The 17,120-nt window shown below is 36.8% G+C and overlaps 8 protein-coding genes across 8 annotated transcripts; 3 read left to right on the top strand and 5 right to left on the bottom strand.

The window, feature by feature from the left end:
• The first annotated feature begins 1,174 nt into the window (after positions 1-1,174).
• On the top strand, positions 1,175-2,791 carry LOC108850239 (glycosyltransferase BC10). The gene is made up of 2 exons (XM_018623807.2): positions 1,175-1,752; positions 2,121-2,791. The coding sequence occupies exons 1-2, from the start codon at positions 1,231-1,233 to the stop codon at positions 2,757-2,759; spliced, it is 1,161 nt and encodes a 386-aa protein (XP_018479309.1). The 5' UTR covers positions 1,175-1,230; the 3' UTR covers positions 2,760-2,791.
• A 194-nt stretch (positions 2,792-2,985) lies between these two features.
• LOC108852058 (probable protein phosphatase 2C 72) lies at positions 2,986-5,052 on the bottom strand. The gene is made up of 5 exons (XM_018625544.2): positions 4,765-5,052; positions 4,008-4,283; positions 3,800-3,917; positions 3,493-3,716; positions 2,986-3,414 (listed from the first exon to the last, which is right to left on the bottom strand). Exons 1-5 carry the CDS (start codon positions 4,957-4,959, stop codon positions 3,211-3,213), a joined length of 1,017 nt encoding a protein of 338 aa, XP_018481046.1. The 5' UTR covers positions 4,960-5,052; the 3' UTR covers positions 2,986-3,210.
• A 1,941-nt stretch (positions 5,053-6,993) lies between these two features.
• Positions 6,994-9,580, top strand: LOC108854844 (ferrochelatase-1, chloroplastic/mitochondrial). Its single transcript, XM_018628512.2, has 8 exons — positions 6,994-7,227; positions 7,327-7,609; positions 7,695-7,940; positions 8,019-8,122; positions 8,203-8,329; positions 8,415-8,567; positions 8,664-8,764; positions 8,865-9,580. The coding sequence occupies exons 1-8, from the start codon at positions 7,160-7,162 to the stop codon at positions 9,184-9,186; spliced, it is 1,404 nt and encodes a 467-aa protein (XP_018484014.1). The 5' UTR covers positions 6,994-7,159; the 3' UTR covers positions 9,187-9,580.
• LOC108854845 (histone deacetylase 2) lies at positions 9,513-12,032 on the bottom strand. The gene is given in 13 exon segments (XM_018628513.2): positions 9,513-9,856; positions 9,946-10,033; positions 10,105-10,191; positions 10,359-10,409; positions 10,488-10,532; positions 10,665-10,711; positions 10,801-10,865; positions 10,950-11,185; positions 11,272-11,334; positions 11,419-11,536; positions 11,647-11,702; positions 11,794-11,904; positions 11,907-12,032. Coding segments are annotated over 13 exon segments (1,179 nt in total). The 5' UTR covers positions 12,018-12,032; the 3' UTR covers positions 9,513-9,755.
• Positions 12,033-12,930: 898 nt separating this feature from the next.
• On the bottom strand, positions 12,931-13,465 carry LOC108853393 (S-protein homolog 13). Its single transcript, XM_018626808.2, has one exon. The coding sequence runs from the start codon at positions 13,402-13,404 to the stop codon at positions 12,931-12,933; it is 474 nt and encodes a 157-aa protein (XP_018482310.1). The 5' UTR covers positions 13,405-13,465.
• Positions 13,466-14,080: 615 nt separating this feature from the next.
• Positions 14,081-14,745, bottom strand: LOC108852908 (S-protein homolog 12). Its single transcript, XM_018626384.2, has one exon. The coding sequence runs from the start codon at positions 14,709-14,711 to the stop codon at positions 14,244-14,246; it is 468 nt and encodes a 155-aa protein (XP_018481886.2). The 5' UTR covers positions 14,712-14,745; the 3' UTR covers positions 14,081-14,243.
• Positions 14,746-15,321: 576 nt separating this feature from the next.
• LOC108850240 (extensin) lies at positions 15,322-15,822 on the top strand. Its single transcript, XM_018623808.1, has one exon. It carries the CDS (start codon positions 15,322-15,324, stop codon positions 15,820-15,822), a length of 501 nt encoding a protein of 166 aa, XP_018479310.1.
• A 455-nt stretch (positions 15,823-16,277) lies between these two features.
• On the bottom strand, positions 16,278-16,862 carry LOC108850241 (uncharacterized). The gene has a single exon (XM_018623809.2). The coding sequence runs from the start codon at positions 16,860-16,862 to the stop codon at positions 16,278-16,280; it is 585 nt and encodes a 194-aa protein (XP_018479311.2).
• Positions 16,863-17,120: the final 258 nt, after the last annotated feature.

Here is a 17,120-nt window from a genome sequence, read left to right on the forward strand (position 1 = left end):
TATGAGACTTTGATTTCAAAGTCGGGTTTTTCGGATATGAATATACTTGACTAATTATGTTAGGTAACTAATAAAAAATACAATAGGTTACAAACTATAGGAATAAAATTTTAAAAATAATTTCTGAAATGGATATAACACAATTATATAGTTATGCAACTTAACATATTGAATATAGTTATCAAAATTATACTCCCTCTGTTTTTAAATAATACATGTTTTGAGATTTTCACACTTTTTAATAAAACATATTAAAATTTACTTATTAGTGCATAGTTTTTTGTTATTTTATATTTCCTATATTTCTAAACCAATAAAATTTCAAGAAATGCAATTACTGTTTTTGAGATTCACAATTATTCATAATTAGTTGACAAAAATTACATTGAAAATATGAAAAATACATCTTTTTGAAACAAAAAAAAATTCCTAAAACATACATCTTTAAAAAACAGAGGGAGTATTAAATTAAATTAATATTAATTACAAATATAACTAAAACACACAAATTTAATATTTAAATATTTCAAAAAGTTAAAACAAAAATTATACCCGCCCTTCAAAAGGGCGGGTCAAAATCTAGTTTACAATAAAATGTCATTGGACATATTTATTACTTCATGAATTGTTAAAAAAACAAAGAAATATAAATTGGTTAATTTTGACGGATCAAACTAAATTTAAATATAAACCGAACTGTTATGCTATTTATTCTGCTGTCTTATATTGCTTACTGTAGTATCTTGATTGTTTTATCTATGTGTCATTAATCTATATGGTAATTTGATTGGAATAAGGAAGAAGTGAATTTAAAAATTCACCCGGTAAACCAAAGTATTGTTCTAATAATAAGATGGTTCTTATGCTAACTATGAACCATGAATTAAGGCATGTTCAAAGCCTCAAATTACAGATGAACTTTACGAATGAAAATAATAATAATAATTAGTTCTTCCAAAGAGTGGCCTGTTGAGTTTTTAGTTTAGTGGTCCAATCCTTCTAAACATCGTAGATGCCTCAGAGGTTGGTTGTGATAGGACGGCTATGGAACCTAACCTTTTTCTAACTCGTGGAGTCTTCACTTCCGATATGCCAAACTCAAATTTACCTAATGGTCACCAGTATCCGCCTTTTATAGCACTACTTCTCCATTCATCTCTCTCACAGAAGCTTAGGAGTTTTAACAGAAGCAGAGCCGTTACGCTTTTTATTCAAACTTCTATTGCAGAGATGCTGAGCAGGACCGTTCAGTTGGAAGAAGGTAAAGAACTTCTTGTTACCTGTGGCCGGACAGGGCTAAATAAGGCGTTTCCTGTCAAACTGCTTCTTCTGCTTGTATTTTTTCTAGCTTTTTCAGTTGCCTTCATCATCATTACTGTGTCCACAATCAAGTATTATGGAATCAATAGTGTGGTCACCTCAGTCACTTCTAGCTTCGTGCCTTGCGGTGAGAAACCGAATGTTTTGGATAAATGGATAAAACCTCCTCTAGCTCTCATGCATAATATGAGCGATGAAGAGCTTCTTTGGCTGGCCTCTTTCATGCCTCAGAGGAAAGACTATCCGTTTACTAGGGTCCCAAAAATCGCCTTTATGTTTTTGACGTTGGGTCCCTTGCCGTTTGCACCGCTTTGGGAGAGGCTTCTCAAGGGTCATGAAAAGCATTACTCGGTGTACATCCATTCACAAGTATCTTCTTCGGCCGAGTTTCCAGCTTCCTCTGTATTCTACCGTCGGCAGATACCAAGTCAGGTATAGCTTTTAATCTACTTTGCAAGATTTTGTTTTGGTTGGTAAATCAACTTTTGAAGTAGTTGTTTGAGCCGTTCAAAAAGAAAAATAGTAGTTGTTTGTATATGCGATGGTGATTCCAGTGGTGTCTCAAATTATTTGTAGGATCTCTTCAAACAAAATTTATATTCAGACAAATAATAACAATATTTAAATGTTAATAATATTATCAATATATATATATAACATTTTTTTGAAGTTATAAGTCCTAATTAGAAATATAATTAAAATTTTAATATTTTGAGCCCTAAATTATACATTTAATTAAAAGAAAAAAAATCTTTTAGAACCGGGTCATGTTCAATTGAATTGACTTCATCCTTGTGCAGGTTGCAGAGTGGGGAAGAATGTCAATATGTGACGCAGAGAGGCGGCTTCTTGCAAATGCATTGCTAGATATCTCAAACGAATGGTTTGTTCTCCTCTCCGAGTCATGCATCCCCCTCTACAACTTTACTACTATCTACGGTTACATAAGCAAATCAAAGCATAGCTTTATGGGTTCATTTGATGATCCTAGTCCCTATGGCCGAGGCCGTTACAATGCCAACATGTCCCCTGAGGTATCCATAGAGCAATGGAGGAAAGGGTCTCAATGGTTTGAGGTTAACCGGGAGCTTGCGGTTTCCATTGTCAAAGATACCTTGTATTACCCTAAATTCAAAGAGTTCTGTACGCCCGCATGTTACGTGGACGAGCATTACTTCCCAACAATGTTGACTATTGAGAAACCAGCGGCCTTGGCTAACCGTAGCTTGACTTGGGTAGACTGGTCGAGAGGTGGTGCCCACCCGGCTACATTTGGAGAGCCAGACATCAATGAGGACTTCTTTGCAAGGATCATGAAAGGTTACAACTGCACTTACAATGGGGAAAACACATCCATGTGTTGTCTCTTTGCTAGAAAGTTTTCGCCTAGTGCTTTGGAGCCTTTGATTCAGATTGCTCCTAAGGTTCTGAGCTTTTGAGTAGTTACATTTTTATGATTAAATATTTAAACATGCCCTTTTACCAAAAAAAAATATATATATATATATATATATATATATATATATATATATATATATATATTTAAACATGAATTAGAATACTTTGGTGCACATCAAAAAATAATTAAAATACTTTGCTCAAAGTATGAATTGTTTTTTTTTAAATGAGCAAAGTATTATTTTTTCTTTTAATATAAGTTGGTGATTCAAAAAAAAAAGAACACTTTGTTCATTTAAAAAAAAAACAATTCACACATTTAAGTTTTATCTACTTTAGGCCTTCGATATATTTGAACCGGCCATAAATAGTGTTTCCAGTTAAGTAACATTTACATCATGAGTTTATATTGGACTTTGCTTAGGTTTGCGCTTGGCAGCATGTGCGATGAATGTACCTCGACCATCATACTGTAGTAGTATCTTGTATGATTCACATGTCCATAGTGCAACTTGGTTGTTCCTTGTTCTGTAAGAAAAGACATATTACTGTAATATCATCAATCTTCTTAGATTTAAGCTTCTTCTTCCAAGTAGCTTCGGCCGCCTCTGCCACCATTTTAGCGGCAGTATCTTGGGGTTTTCCGGAATTCCATATTAGTGATACAACTTCATCATTGCTAAGCATATCCCAAACCTGTGACGACAAATATTAAATACTACAAAGGATTTCACTAAATTTTTGAAGTGCTAAAAATTTTATGTGTGTGTTTACCCCGTCTGAAGCGAGTACAAGGAATCGGTCTTTAGAAGTTATTCGGTGGTGAGAGATCTCTGGAACCGCAATAACACCGTAGTCTTTGAGTCTGAAATCTCCAAAAGCTCTTGACATGGCTAATCCTGGTATGTCTTGGTTGGGTAGCCACACTCTTTGGCTGGATGGTTCTACTTTCATTGCATGAACGCGACCTTTGCACGCCCTAATCCTCTCTGCTTCACCTGCGACGTTACAACTCACTAAATAAGTATCATTAAACCTATAATGATACAACCATTCATTATGAAAAGAGAGAGTGGCATACTAGGGACATCAGGTGTTAGGTCCGATGTTAACTGAACTGCGCAGATCTCACCATCTTCGGTCATTGTCCCCAACACTGCCCTTGAATCCCCAAGGTTAGCTATCATGAGGTCATCTCCCTGAAGAATACAAATGAGCTCGAGCTAGTCAAATCCTCCATTGCTACCACTCAAGTCCTAATGCTAGAGGAAAAAATAAAATAAATTTACCTGAGTAATAGCAACAACAGCCGTGGAGCCACTGAAGGAGCAATTAAAGACTTGGAGCATAAGCTCTCTGTCAATGAGTCTGAATGCACTAAAACAAGCTTTCTCCCACTTGCTAGCTTCATCTTCTTCACATGCATGAGGTTCTTCGTTTAGCTCCTTCTTTAGTGTTAACAGGAGTGATGGTAATCTATTCCTCACCATTTTGCTCACTAAGTGCCCATTTTTGCCGTGTCCATCAAACGCTCCACATAGCTCTGCTGCCTCTGTTCCATATCTCTAAGGAATTAACCAGTTAGCTTATACCAATCTAATCAATTTAATCTACTTAACTCCATAGATATTAGAAACTCACATATAAAAAACAGTTAATCTAGGCTTCGATTTGATTGCTTGTTTCTGTTTGCTATTCTTATTTTATATTTGGCGAGTTCAAATATTAGCATCTTAAACAGTTACTTATAGGAGACTTAATCTAAAGACAAATAAACACTTCACAAAAAGTGAGAAGAATTGATTTTTAATGAAAATAAAGGAAATTTCAGTGAATATTCTCGCATGTAAATACAAACACATAAATTTGTAATGATCTTGGAACAGTCAAGGCAGATCATCGATCTTGCTATGTTATGAAATGAAACATATATCGGTTTGTCATCAACCCTAGAACCTTGTTGGTTCTCATCTAAGATAATGATTTATAGAACAAAAGAGAAGGAATATAGAAACAAGAAAATAGCAAAGTTTGAAAATGAACTACCAGATAAAGAATAGCATTATCTTGGTTAATCGCTTTGGTTCCTTGTATAGAGCAGATAGAACCGCGTCGGTGAACCGGACAGTAGTGATCAAAACCGAACTCATCGCCATAACACACAACCGCATTCCCATCACCGTGTTCATTGTCCTCGTGAATCTCCGATGAAGAAGAAGGCAACGAGAAGCAATGACCCATAATCTCACCAAAGTCGCACACAAATTTACTTGGAAGAAGAAAATAATACTGTTTTTGTTAAGCTTTGATTAGACGACCCGTTCAAGAACTTATATTAAATATGAAAAAGCCTTTTCTTGAAGCTGGAGCTTAGTTATTAAAGATTCATACTCCTTCCGTTTCATAATAAGTGTCGTTTTCGAATTTCAATGCAGAATTTATTAATTTTATTCTGTATTTTATTTTTCTATTGGTCGAGATACATGGGTAATGATGTTTTTGTATGGAAAATATGCAAAATTTAATGATTTTTTAATCCGTGTGCACAACTCTGAAATGACACTTATTCAGAAACAGAGGAAATATAACATTATTTTATTGAAAGTGTTTTCTTATGGCAACTTAATAACCATATTATGTGGTATATTGAATTCCATAAGATAACATTATCACTGTCTGCGTGGCACCAACTTGAGTTTTAAACTTCAATGAAATCAATAATAGATAGATGTATATACGCTGACTTTTTATTTAATATAGCGATACACAATCAATATCATGTTGCCCGAGTCTCGCTTGAAAGGGCAAGTTCTGCCGTTTAACAGGGCATTCTACTTAAGGAGATCATACCTTTATAAGAACATGCTTGATGTGTGTGCTACTGAATATTTTAATAACTAATACACTTAAACACCTTATCATACATATGAATGAACAAAACTTAGCTTCACCCCCTAAGGTGAATCTCTACATTCACCCACCAATAGGAATTAGTTAATTAAGATTTGATATCTCTTAAAAAAGGAAACCAAGTAATAAAAATTTAATGAAATAAAATTATGTTTTTAGATAAAAAAAAAATAGTAGCAATTATAAAATTTTTTTTTTTTAATATTGATAAATACGTCAGAAAATACTAAACCATAAACCCTAAACCCTAAATTATAAATACTAAACCCTAAACCCTTGGGGAAAGCCTGAACCCTTGGGCAAATCCTACATCCTAAATCGTTAATCTTAAACCCTAAACCCTTAATCATAAACAATAATATTAAACCCTAAATTCTAAACACGAAACCCTAAACCCTAAACTCTTTGACAAATATTAAATCATAAACCCTTAATCCTAAACCATAAACCATTTTGGAATTTAGGATTTAGGGTTTAGTATTAGGGGTTATAATTTAGGGTTTAGGGATTAGGATTTAGTTTATGATTTAAGGTTTGGTTTAAATTTAAGGGTTTAGGGTATAGGATTTGCCCAAGGGTTCAGGCTTTTCCCTAAGGTTTAGGGTTTAGTATTTAGAATTTAAGGTTTAGGGTTTAGAATTTAGGGTTTAGGGTTTAGTATTTTCTGACGGATTTATCAATATTAAAAAAAAAATTTTTTGATAATTGCTACTATTTTTTATTTATCTAAAAACATAATTTTATTTCATTAAATTCTTATTAATTGGTTTCCTTTTTCAAGAGATATCAAATCTCAATTAACTAATTCCTATTGGTGGGTGAATGTAGAGGTTCACCTTGGGGGTGAAGCTAAGTTTTATTCCATATGAATTATCAAGGAACTTTGAGTTTATATCAATAATATGGTCAACTTATAAGAAGAGAACATCCGCTTGGCTACTAACCTCCTACTGCCCACATTTGTGAGTTTTGACGATATTTTTTGATAGAAACAAAAATGTCTTGCGAAAGACATCAACTCAGAATGTTCTCAAGTCCAATATTGGCAAGTTTCATAACTTGGTCAACTATATTCCTAGCATCTTACCGTATCCAATTGTTTGTTTGACTTATTCAAGTGGCCATTGTTCGGCCACGTAGCTCAATCTTAGAATCAAGAAAAGTAAACGTGTAAATGCAAAAAAAAATCAAGTAGATGCCGGTTAAGGACCGATTCGGTTTGGGGTTGTATTCAAAACCGGAAGACTAACAACCACTTTGTTCACCAAAACGCTGTCGTTTCTTACTGTTTTGTTCTTCCTGGGGCCCATACAAGGGAAACGTATAAACTTTGACTTAAGAACAGAACACGTTTCAACTGCTTCCAATGGAAAAGTCTTGATCTTTTGCATTCACCTAACCAACCTTCTTCGCATCTTCCCCCAATCTGAAAAAAAAAAAATCTCCCCTTTAAGTAAAAGGGCTAATCAAAACCCTAAAACCCACAATCCAATTCCATCTCCTCTCCCCCCTCTATTTGAAACTGATACCTATGGAAGCAACGGCGTTATCATCTGGGCTTCGTCCTCTTCCGAACCCTAACGGTTACAGACTCCCGAGGTTTTAGCAGATTCTCAATTTCGATTTGTTTTTTTTTAGCTCCGATTTTGATTAGTATTATTAAGGATGACGATTTGGTTTTTAAATGTCGTGTTACAGGTCGTGTTCTCTGAGAAAGTCTCTGCCTTTAGCTCGATTCCACTCAAAGGAGACACCTTTCGAACCTAAAGTGTCTCTCGCGATCACCACGCATCACCGTGGATTGAGTTTCAAGACGAACGTGTTCGAGCAAGCCCATCCTGTAGCTGGAGACCTCTCTTACGACGATGCTAACCGTTCTAATGTTGCTGAAGATAAGATCGGTGTCTTGCTTTTGAATCTAGGTGGCCCTGAAACGCTTAATGACGTGCAGCCCTTCTTGTATAACCTGTTTGCAGACCCGGTGAGAGAACTCTATAGGAAAATGCTTTTGAGTTTTGGAGTGATTTGGGAATGTTTGGTTTCTGATGAAAATGTTTGTTTTGCAGGATATTATACGGCTTCCTAGACCGTTTCAGTTTCTCCAAGGAGCTATAGCAAAGTTCATATCTGTTGTCCGTGCCCCGAAGTCGAAAGAAGGGTATGCTGCTATCGGTGGTGGCTCTCCTCTGCGTAAGATTACCGATGAGCAAGCTGATGCTATCCGTATGGCTTTGCAAACTAAGAACGTTTCTGCTACTGTCTATGTTGGGATGCGGTACTGGTTTCCTTTCACTGAGGAGGCTGTTCAGCAGGTGATTTTTTACATTTTCTTTTGTTTCTTAGACGATGGATTTAGTTATGTTTATCAATTACATTTTTTTTTAAAACAGATTAAGAAGGACAAGATTACAAGACTTGTTGTACTACCGTTGTACCCACAGTATTCTATCTCCACTACTGGCTCAAGCGTCCGCGTTCTCCAAGACTTATTCAGGTTTTTGTGTAATCCACTTTGTGGTATATTGTATTGTTTTGCATGAGCGGCTCTTTAACATGAGAATTATCATCATTCAGGAAAGATCCGTACCTAGCTAGAGTGCCAGTTGCTATTATACAGTCCTGGTACCAAAGGCGAGGCTATGTCAATTCCATGGCTGACCTCATTGAGAAGGAGCTTCAAACTTTCTCTGATCCTAAGGAGGTAACTGTTATCTCTCCTCTAATGTTTACATTTTCTAGTCCGAACTATTGTTTTTAATTGGTGTCATTTGTCTGTATGATTTTAGGTTATGGTGTTCTTCAGTGCTCATGGTGTTCCAGTTAGCTATGTAGAGAACTCTGGAGATCCATACCAGAAACAGATGGAAGAGTGCATTGACTTGATAATGGAAGAGCTAAAATCTCGAGGGGTTCAAAACAACCATATATTGGCATACCAGGTTTGGTCTCATTTTATCATCCGTTAATACAAAGCTTGCTTTTGTCCATTACCTCTTTTATCTCAAGCCATGTAATTGAATCTGATCTTTTGCCAGAGTCGTGTTGGGCCTGTTCAATGGCTGAAGCCATACACTGATGAGGTTCTTGTCGACCTTGGTAAGAACGGTGTCAAGAGTCTACTAGCCGTTCCAGTCAGGTAAACAGAACATATAATAATAATAATCTCCATCAAGTAGAAGCTGTGAGTGTTTTGGCTTTCTCAACTTTTCTTTCTTTGTCTTTGAATTAATTTTCAGTTTTGTGAGTGAGCACATTGAGACGCTTGAAGAGATAGACATGGAGTACAGGGAACTAGCATTGGAGTCAGGGATAGAGAACTGGGGTCGTGTCCCGGCGCTAGGTCTGACGCCATCCTTCATCACCGACTTGGCTGATGCAGTGATAGAATCGCTTCCTTCAGCGGAAGCAATGGTGCACCCAAGTGGTGCGGGTGTCTCAGAGGATGATAGGGAGTCATCAGACGCTTTCGGTTACATAATGAAGATGTTCTTTGGTTCGGTTCTAGCCTTCCTACTGCTTCTCTCTCCAAAGATGTTCCATGCATTCCGCAACCTCTAGAAGAAACATGTTGAGGATCTCTGATGAATAGTTGGTTTTGTGTTCTTTTTAAATGTCTTGGTCAAGTGTAATGTATGTAGTCCAATCTATTGAAGTACTAGCACACCATCTCTAGTGAGGTGATGTGGTTTGAGTAGTTCAATACATTGGACTACATATATTACATTTGATCAAGATATAAACTAGTGAACGGAAATAATGAGGGAAGAAGAGACGGGAGGATTATTCTGGGTTTTAGTTATAAACATAGTGCTACGTTCGTTCCTCCTAGAGATTGAGGAAAAGGAATATAATCTATTAGTTATTTTGGTTTTCTATAAAAGCAATTTGTCAAATGCATTCTTTCTTTTGTTTATTAATCAGAAGTTAAAAAAGTCATCATCTTTCAACACGATCATTAGTGTAATTTTCTTCACCTTAAGAAAGCAGGAAAGACCATCCCACTAAAGGTTGTGTTTGGGATGAAAAAGAACATCATGTTACACACACAAGACAAGACGGTTATATATTCACATGTACGCAGCGCATAGAAGCTTCTAGCATAACTGCTTTGGCTCTTGACAACAGTTTCACGTGGAAGTTGAGTCCAGTTGTGTATTGATTAACCCTTGACGTGAGAGATTTTCAATGGAATCCGCAATAACTCTGGCGTTGGACTTCATGTACCCGCCTGCACAAAAGTTTTATCTTATATGTTATCATTAAACACATTACTCAATAGGCTCTTTTGTTGGTTGTGTTGTATTTCAATTTTCTGACCTGAAGTCAGCATCACAACAGGAATCTCTCTCTCCCTTGCACATCTGAAGACTTTCTCGTCTCTACTGGTTATGCCATCAGGGCTTATCTGCACCAAGGAGTCACCAAGTTAAGAGACATTCTGCTCATATAGAAAAAGGCCATAATATAAGCTCTCACCTTTAGAAGCCCCAGAGGGTCACCGTCTAAGATATCAGTCCCAGCATTGTAAACTACCAACTCTGGTTGGAAGTTCCGGAAAGCAACCTGAGAGGAGTTATACCCAACCATCATAAGTTTATCTCTCTTAAGATTCATAAAACCAACATAGTTCACTACTACTAATCATGTCTCTTCAATGGACCAAGTTTCTAGCTTTCAGCTTCACAGCTACCGTGATTTTCCAAGAGACAAGAGACCAAAGAAATGCATACCTCAAGCGCTTTATCTAGTTTCCTCAAATACTCATCAGTGCTGGTCCCGCTCTGTCAAAAAAAAAGGTGACACAAAATGACAAAAAACATTCCAATTAGTACAAGCGAGAGAAGGTATGCTTTGCTTACCATCACCTCAACCTTCTGATCGATAAATCTTCTAGCACTATAATCCTGAGAAGCAAAAGAAAAAAAAACAGTGTTGAATGCAAACACAAAAGCCATAAGACTGAAACTGCACTACAAGTTAAAAGAGGAATGTAAATAACTTTCCAAAAGGGAAAAGCTCCGAGAATGTTAGCTTACATAAGGATATATCTCAGGATTGTACATATCCAGAATGTAAACACGACCTGCACACAAAAAAACTATTATCAAACACACGGCACACAAGTAAAACAAAGAAAAAAAAATCATAAATACAAATATGAGATTCTCATACTATCATCGCCGAGATCTGTTTCATGGCCATTCCCTTGATGAGCATCAAGATCTATGATCATAACCCTGTTCGAGTTTTTAACAATGTCAAGAACATAAAAACAGCTAATAATACATTTGTTAGCCACTAGAGAAGATGTAGTTAGTTACCTGGATATGCTTAGACGAAGAAATGCAAAGTGAATACAAAGAGAAATATCAGCGAAAGCACAGAACCCGCCTCCTCTTTCGGCAGTACAATGATGAAAACCTCCTCCTACGTTTATCGCCCATCCACGTTCCACCGCAAGCTTAGCCGCCAGGATCGTCCCGCCAACCTGCTTCCGGAACGGTCTAAGAACCTTCTGCTGCACAAGAAAGTTTGGGAACAAAGCAACTGGTGGAACCTATCATCATACACATAAAAAAAGTTTAGTTCAACAAAAAAAAAAACAAAATAGATTAAATTAAATGGAGACAATGAATCAATCACCTCGGTTATCCTAGCGACGGTTGCACTGCTTTTCAAACTGTTCAAGTAGTTCAACGAGTGTACCTGATGATGATACATAAGAATCAAAGAGAGTTGATCCACTCTATGTATAGTTTTCACACCATCTAAAAGAGAAGTCAAAAGTACCACTAAGAGATCACTGTTGGAAGCTTCTAGAGGCTCAACGATTGATTTCTCCTCCAAGAACCCATCAGAAACGAGGAACTTGCAAACTCTACGCCACTTGGTCGAATCAAACGGATGCCTGCACATATTCAGATAACAAGAATAATGATTCCAACTTTAGAAGAATCATAAAAGAGACCACAGAACATTCAACCAAGTTGCTTAGAATTGGGTATATATATTACTCACAACTTCTCAATCCCCATGAACGAGATGTCGTATGCTGATGAGTAGATGATCGAAACCTGTTGTTCAAACAATCAAACAAACAAACTCTATAGTCAAAATCTTGAATTGTATTAGAGACACACAAAACAAGCAGAATCTGTAGGATACCTTTGATTCAGGGACGTTGAAGTATAGTTTGCTGGAGAGGATTCGTTCTCGCCGGAGAGCTTCAGGGTGAGTCTCCATCGAAAACGATGACATTTCGGATGATTGAAAGCAACGGTGTAGATGAATTGGGAGACTTTGATGGCGGAAAACGTGAAGAGCAAGTAAACAGCTGAGTCACGAGTTAAATCGGTCCATGATGTCGAGACAGTTTGGATATCTTTCATGACTGAAGCGGCGAGTTTATGTTTTGTTCTGTTCTGGAAGAAAGATCTACAGATGACAACTTTCCAGACGCGCGGAAGACGCGCGTTTCGTTGACTTTCTCTTGGTCTTTTTTTTTAAAAAGAAACTCATAGCAAAGACTTTCTCTTCTTATTATTTGTTTATATGAAATGTGTGTGTTTTTTTTTAAAGTTAACAAACGTGCAGTTTATGAAATCTCTAGAGCATATTAATTTCAATATTCTTGATAAAATTATTTTAGAAAAAAATATAATGCTGAGTTTGTCAACTTTGAAATATTCAATCAAAAATTTATTATGTTAATCTTTTTATATTAAAAATCCACTAAAAACTTGCAATGTGGGTGTAATTCTTACACCTCAAAATGAAATTCAGGGTTTTTAGTCAGGATTAGAGATCACAGAGATTATTCTTGTAATTTAAGAAATAATTAATGTTACTGCTTTTCTGTAGTATCGTAAATCTTCATGTATAAAAAACCCCATGAATATCTATCTCAAAATACTATCTTCCGAGTGATGTCACAAAAAAAAAGATAATATCGACTATCGTCCGAGCTAACAAAGGGGTGTAAAAGAGTGAATAAGAAATACTGAGTAGTTAGATAAACATGCGGCTCTAACTAGTGACCATAAAAAAAAAATATGAACAAAGAGGAATGGAATGCAGAAGAACAAAATAATAGGAGTATTTATTTTTTATTGTTCTTTGTCAGATTTGATAAGGAATAAAACTATTCATTCCCACTCATTCTTTTGGTCACTATTTAGAACCGTAGTTTAGTGGTTTGTAATCATGTTATCACGTGGATTTAACCCGCGTATAATGAATGTTTTTTTATTTAAAAATAAAGAATGTTTTTTGATTAAAGGTTGTTTACAAATATTGAAAAAATCACCATTTCCAAACCCATTTGCTTTTGAGTATATCAACAAAGCTCTTACGATCATTCTCATCCCTCACTATCCTTCTTTGATAGAACCCGTCTCTCTTCGCTACCCAAATGCACTCGTCTCCTCCGTCTCCACACTCTTTCCGGAACCCGCTCTGGACAGAGAACACTGTCACAACGTCTTGGCTCGTTGTTCCAAACCCGCTACGAAACTGACACCGGAACTCAGTTTTCCTGAACGGCCACATGTTCATTGTCGTGAACTTCCATATCCGTGACTGCGTTGGCTTTAGCATATCCCACCCTAGGTCGTCCTCGTTCGACCAGCACCGCACGGCCAGCCTCGCTTTCCGGACACCGGTCACCCCCGAGATTTCGTTCTTTAGCTCTAGACGACCCGCCATGGTTGGTGCGGGTAACAATGCTGCGACCACAGCCGCGGCCATGAAGAAGCACCATGCTTGGTTTCTCCTCATTTGGATTAAACGATTCTAAAGTTTTCTTAAATGTTGATTTCGTTGAGTCTTGAGGCCTACGGAACAAATTGTTACACGTGAAGGTGTAACCTAGTTATATAAATGTCCATTATATGGCAATTAGACCGTTCTGTTGCCGCTTCCAAATTTAGATGTACTAGAAGCTATTTTGATCTATTTATGGAGATAAAAACAGAAAGCAAATCTCAAAAGTTGAAAAATAAAATGTTCTGTTTCAGAAACTTTGACCACCGATCAGCATCATCCTATTTTGTGTTTTCTTTTATCATATGTTGAAAAGTTTAGAACGTTCTGTTTAAATGAGTGATATGTCATTTAAAATGACTCATTTTAGATAGCATGTCCAGAACATTTAATAAGTTTAAAGAATCATATAGATGTCAAAGAATAAAAAGATTGAGGTTTCCAGATGATGGCTTCTGTTGGTTGTTTAGACCCTAGTGGATAGTTTTCACCTTTAACATTTTCAAAAAGTTCACTGTATCGATCAATTGCTAAAAACATAATTATTAGAGTATATTGTATCAATTGATTTCCACCTGAGACACTCAGTGAGTTGTCTTAAATTATTAATGGTGACTAAGGTAGTTTATTTGATGATTATCATCAGAAACTGTAATTACTGATTATAATAGTTTAATCCATCTATCAGGTATAAATAAAAAAACATCATCATAGATATGTTATTTCTCATTTTCACCATTTATAAAGTTACACATCATGTTTTTCGGTTTTATTAACACGAATAACAACACACAGAGACGAAAATCACGACACTGTTACGATCTTCATACTGATCAACATCGTGAAATTGTTAATTAGCTCCAAGCTTTCTGGAGGACATCATGTTCAATATACTCATTCCACCTCTCGTTACCGTACTTGTTACTAAAAAATTTGGTCTTCCACTGTCTCAAGTAGAGTCCATCCTTCTTAACGACCCAAGTGCATTTCTCCCTGTCCCCACACTGCTCTTTCATCTCCCACGACGCAACTAGCTGCTTGTCCACACGTCCGTATCCTGTATGGAAGTTGCAGTAGAAAAATGTGTGGAATAGCGACATGGCGAAGGACCATTCCTTGTGTTGATCTGGCCAGTCTTCTCGCCACCCTAGATCGTTGTCGCGGGACCAGCATTTGTACGCAAGCCTCCTGTACCGACCTGAGAGCTCGTTCTTGATCTGTAGTTGAAATCCATGGGAGTGAGTCATCATCACTATTATGATGATAATAAGTACAAGAGAAAAGTGCCCGTTGAGGGTTTTGGGAATCTTTATTGACCCCATATGCGTAACTCTGGTTCTGTTCTTTGTTTTTTGCCCACTCGATCTTTTTGTTTTGATTTTTGGGGCATAGATAGTGTTTCTACAAAAAATACTATTTTTAGAAATGTAACGCCTAAGGATTCAGCTATTGCTGCGGGTCAAGAGGAGGAACAAGCCATTCTCCAACGTCCACATTTATTACTTCTTTTCCGAACTGTAAACTTTCAAATGCAGGTTTTTTTTGTTGCACAAAAAAAAAGAATAGTAACTTTTAGTATATTCTCCCAAATGACAAAATATTGGATATATTAAGCAACTATAGAAATGATCTACAACATGTCTTAAAAGGTCAACATAATTTATATATACGCAACTAGCGAAATAACTTGTAAATTTGATAATCCAAAAAGATACTATAATAGTTAATACCACTGCTTAAGAATGAAGGCAAGCATGCTAATTAGAGGGTGGCCACAACAAGCAGCAAAACCGGCCGGCTAGTATATACTTAAAAACTTAGATCTTAAATAAATCCTTAAGTTAGTGGGAAGCCTCTAAGAGAACTTCAATGTACTATATATAACCTATAAACATAATTAAGTGTAAGGATCTTAACATTAACCTGAAAAAAATGGGGTCTCTAGATCTTTCCTTCACCCTAGTATCTCTCTTGGCAATCTTATTCACATTTGCTGAAGCCAACAGCAACAGAAAACTCCTGGAAACTCCCACTTACTACCAGCCTGCTTATTCTCCTCCTCCATCACCCACATATAAAAACCCAGCTACTCTTCCACCTCCTACTCCGGTTTATTCTCCTCCTCCTCCTCCAACTCCTGTTACAATTCCTCCTCCTAGCCCGGCTTATCCCCCTCCTGTTGTTCTTCCTCCTCCAACGCCGATATTTTCGTCTCCTCCTCCTCCTCCAACTCCCGTTACAATTACTCCTCCTACCCCGGTTTATCCCCCTCCTGTTGCTCTTCCTCCTCCAACGCCAATATATTTGCCTCCTCCTCCCGCTCCTTTCAATCCACCTTTGAAAGCTAATCCTTCTCCTCAAGCTTACAGAGCCTTCTACTACAGACAGACTCCTCCTCCTCCCTCCGGTAAACCTTGGTGGTGGTTGTTATGAGGCGGTAAAAGTGGCTCAGGAAAGCACACTTGCAATGTTCTAAAACATTAAGAGTACTGTGCTAATGTTGTCTTACAACATGGTTTTGGTGTTTCTGGTGAGGTATTTGTATTATTATTTATTCTTTTGGAATGTTAAATTTATTGATCAGCAAAAATAAAAGTATTGTGATCTATTTGTATTTGCAATGTGAAGTTAATCCATTTGTTTGTTTGTATGAAATTGTGGGTGTCATCCAAATTAAAGTTGTTCTGATCATTCAATACTATAGAAGAAACATGTTGTAGAGCCAAATTATGTTATAATAAAAGTAAAGAATTTTTTATTTTTGGTCGACAGATTATATTAAAGCGTAAGATACAAAAGTACACTACATATCATTTTGTATCACATAAAGAATATTACTAGCTACTATATTCTTCATCATTTCTTCCGTCTCTTCTTGTGTTTTATGCCTAATCGTCCTTTAATTCCTTGTCGTCATCATAATAATCTTTGTCATCGCTTGACCTGGTGCGATTGCGTTCCGCTCGTAAAGCTTTTAACTGCCTCGGAGACCACGCCTTCCATGGCTCGACAAGCTTTTCAACAGGCCTCACCAACTCTAGAAACCTTAACAAAACGTTGTGCGGATAGTACGTCTCAAAACCAACGAAATATATACCGTTCGGCTTGATGACGTATTTACACACATGTCCTCCGCACAACATAGATGTCATCGACAACGTCTTGATCTCGACATGCGCTGTCCCTTGGCTTGACAGGAAATGGCATAGGTGAGTCACCACGCCGTTTCCAAACGGCGGTACATCAAAATCCCATGAAAATTGCGTTTTGGGGCGCGATCTGTGCCACCGGAGGGATTTTTCAGACGACTTGCACCGGTAGACAACTGATGGACGTTTTAAGCCGTACATTTCGTTTTTCATTACTATCGAGAAACTCACATCTCCAACTATGGATTCTACATGGAGTGTGATGACTTGCAACACAAGGCACCAGACTATAGCGTTCTTGGCAATGCTATAGTATCCTCTCATTTCTCTTTTTTTTTCTTATAAAGTTACTCAAGTTCTGAATTCTTATCGTTTTTTTTTTTTACTTTATGAAACTTTTATTTCCTTTTGCTTTTATACGAAAGGATACGAAAAGTTATTGAAGAAAATTAGTTTTGTAGCTACTAACGAGATAACCAATCCAGTGTCTATTGTTGGATAATAATACAACAATGTAGTAATTAGTGATACCAATTTATTTGTTACACAACACGTTAAAAACGAAAATTACATTCTTGTTAT

The sequence above is a fragment of the Raphanus sativus genome, chromosome 4 (genome assembly GCF_000801105.2).
Source record: "Raphanus sativus cultivar WK10039 chromosome 4, ASM80110v3, whole genome shotgun sequence".
Lineage (NCBI taxonomy): Eukaryota > Viridiplantae > Streptophyta > Magnoliopsida > Brassicales > Brassicaceae > Raphanus > Raphanus sativus.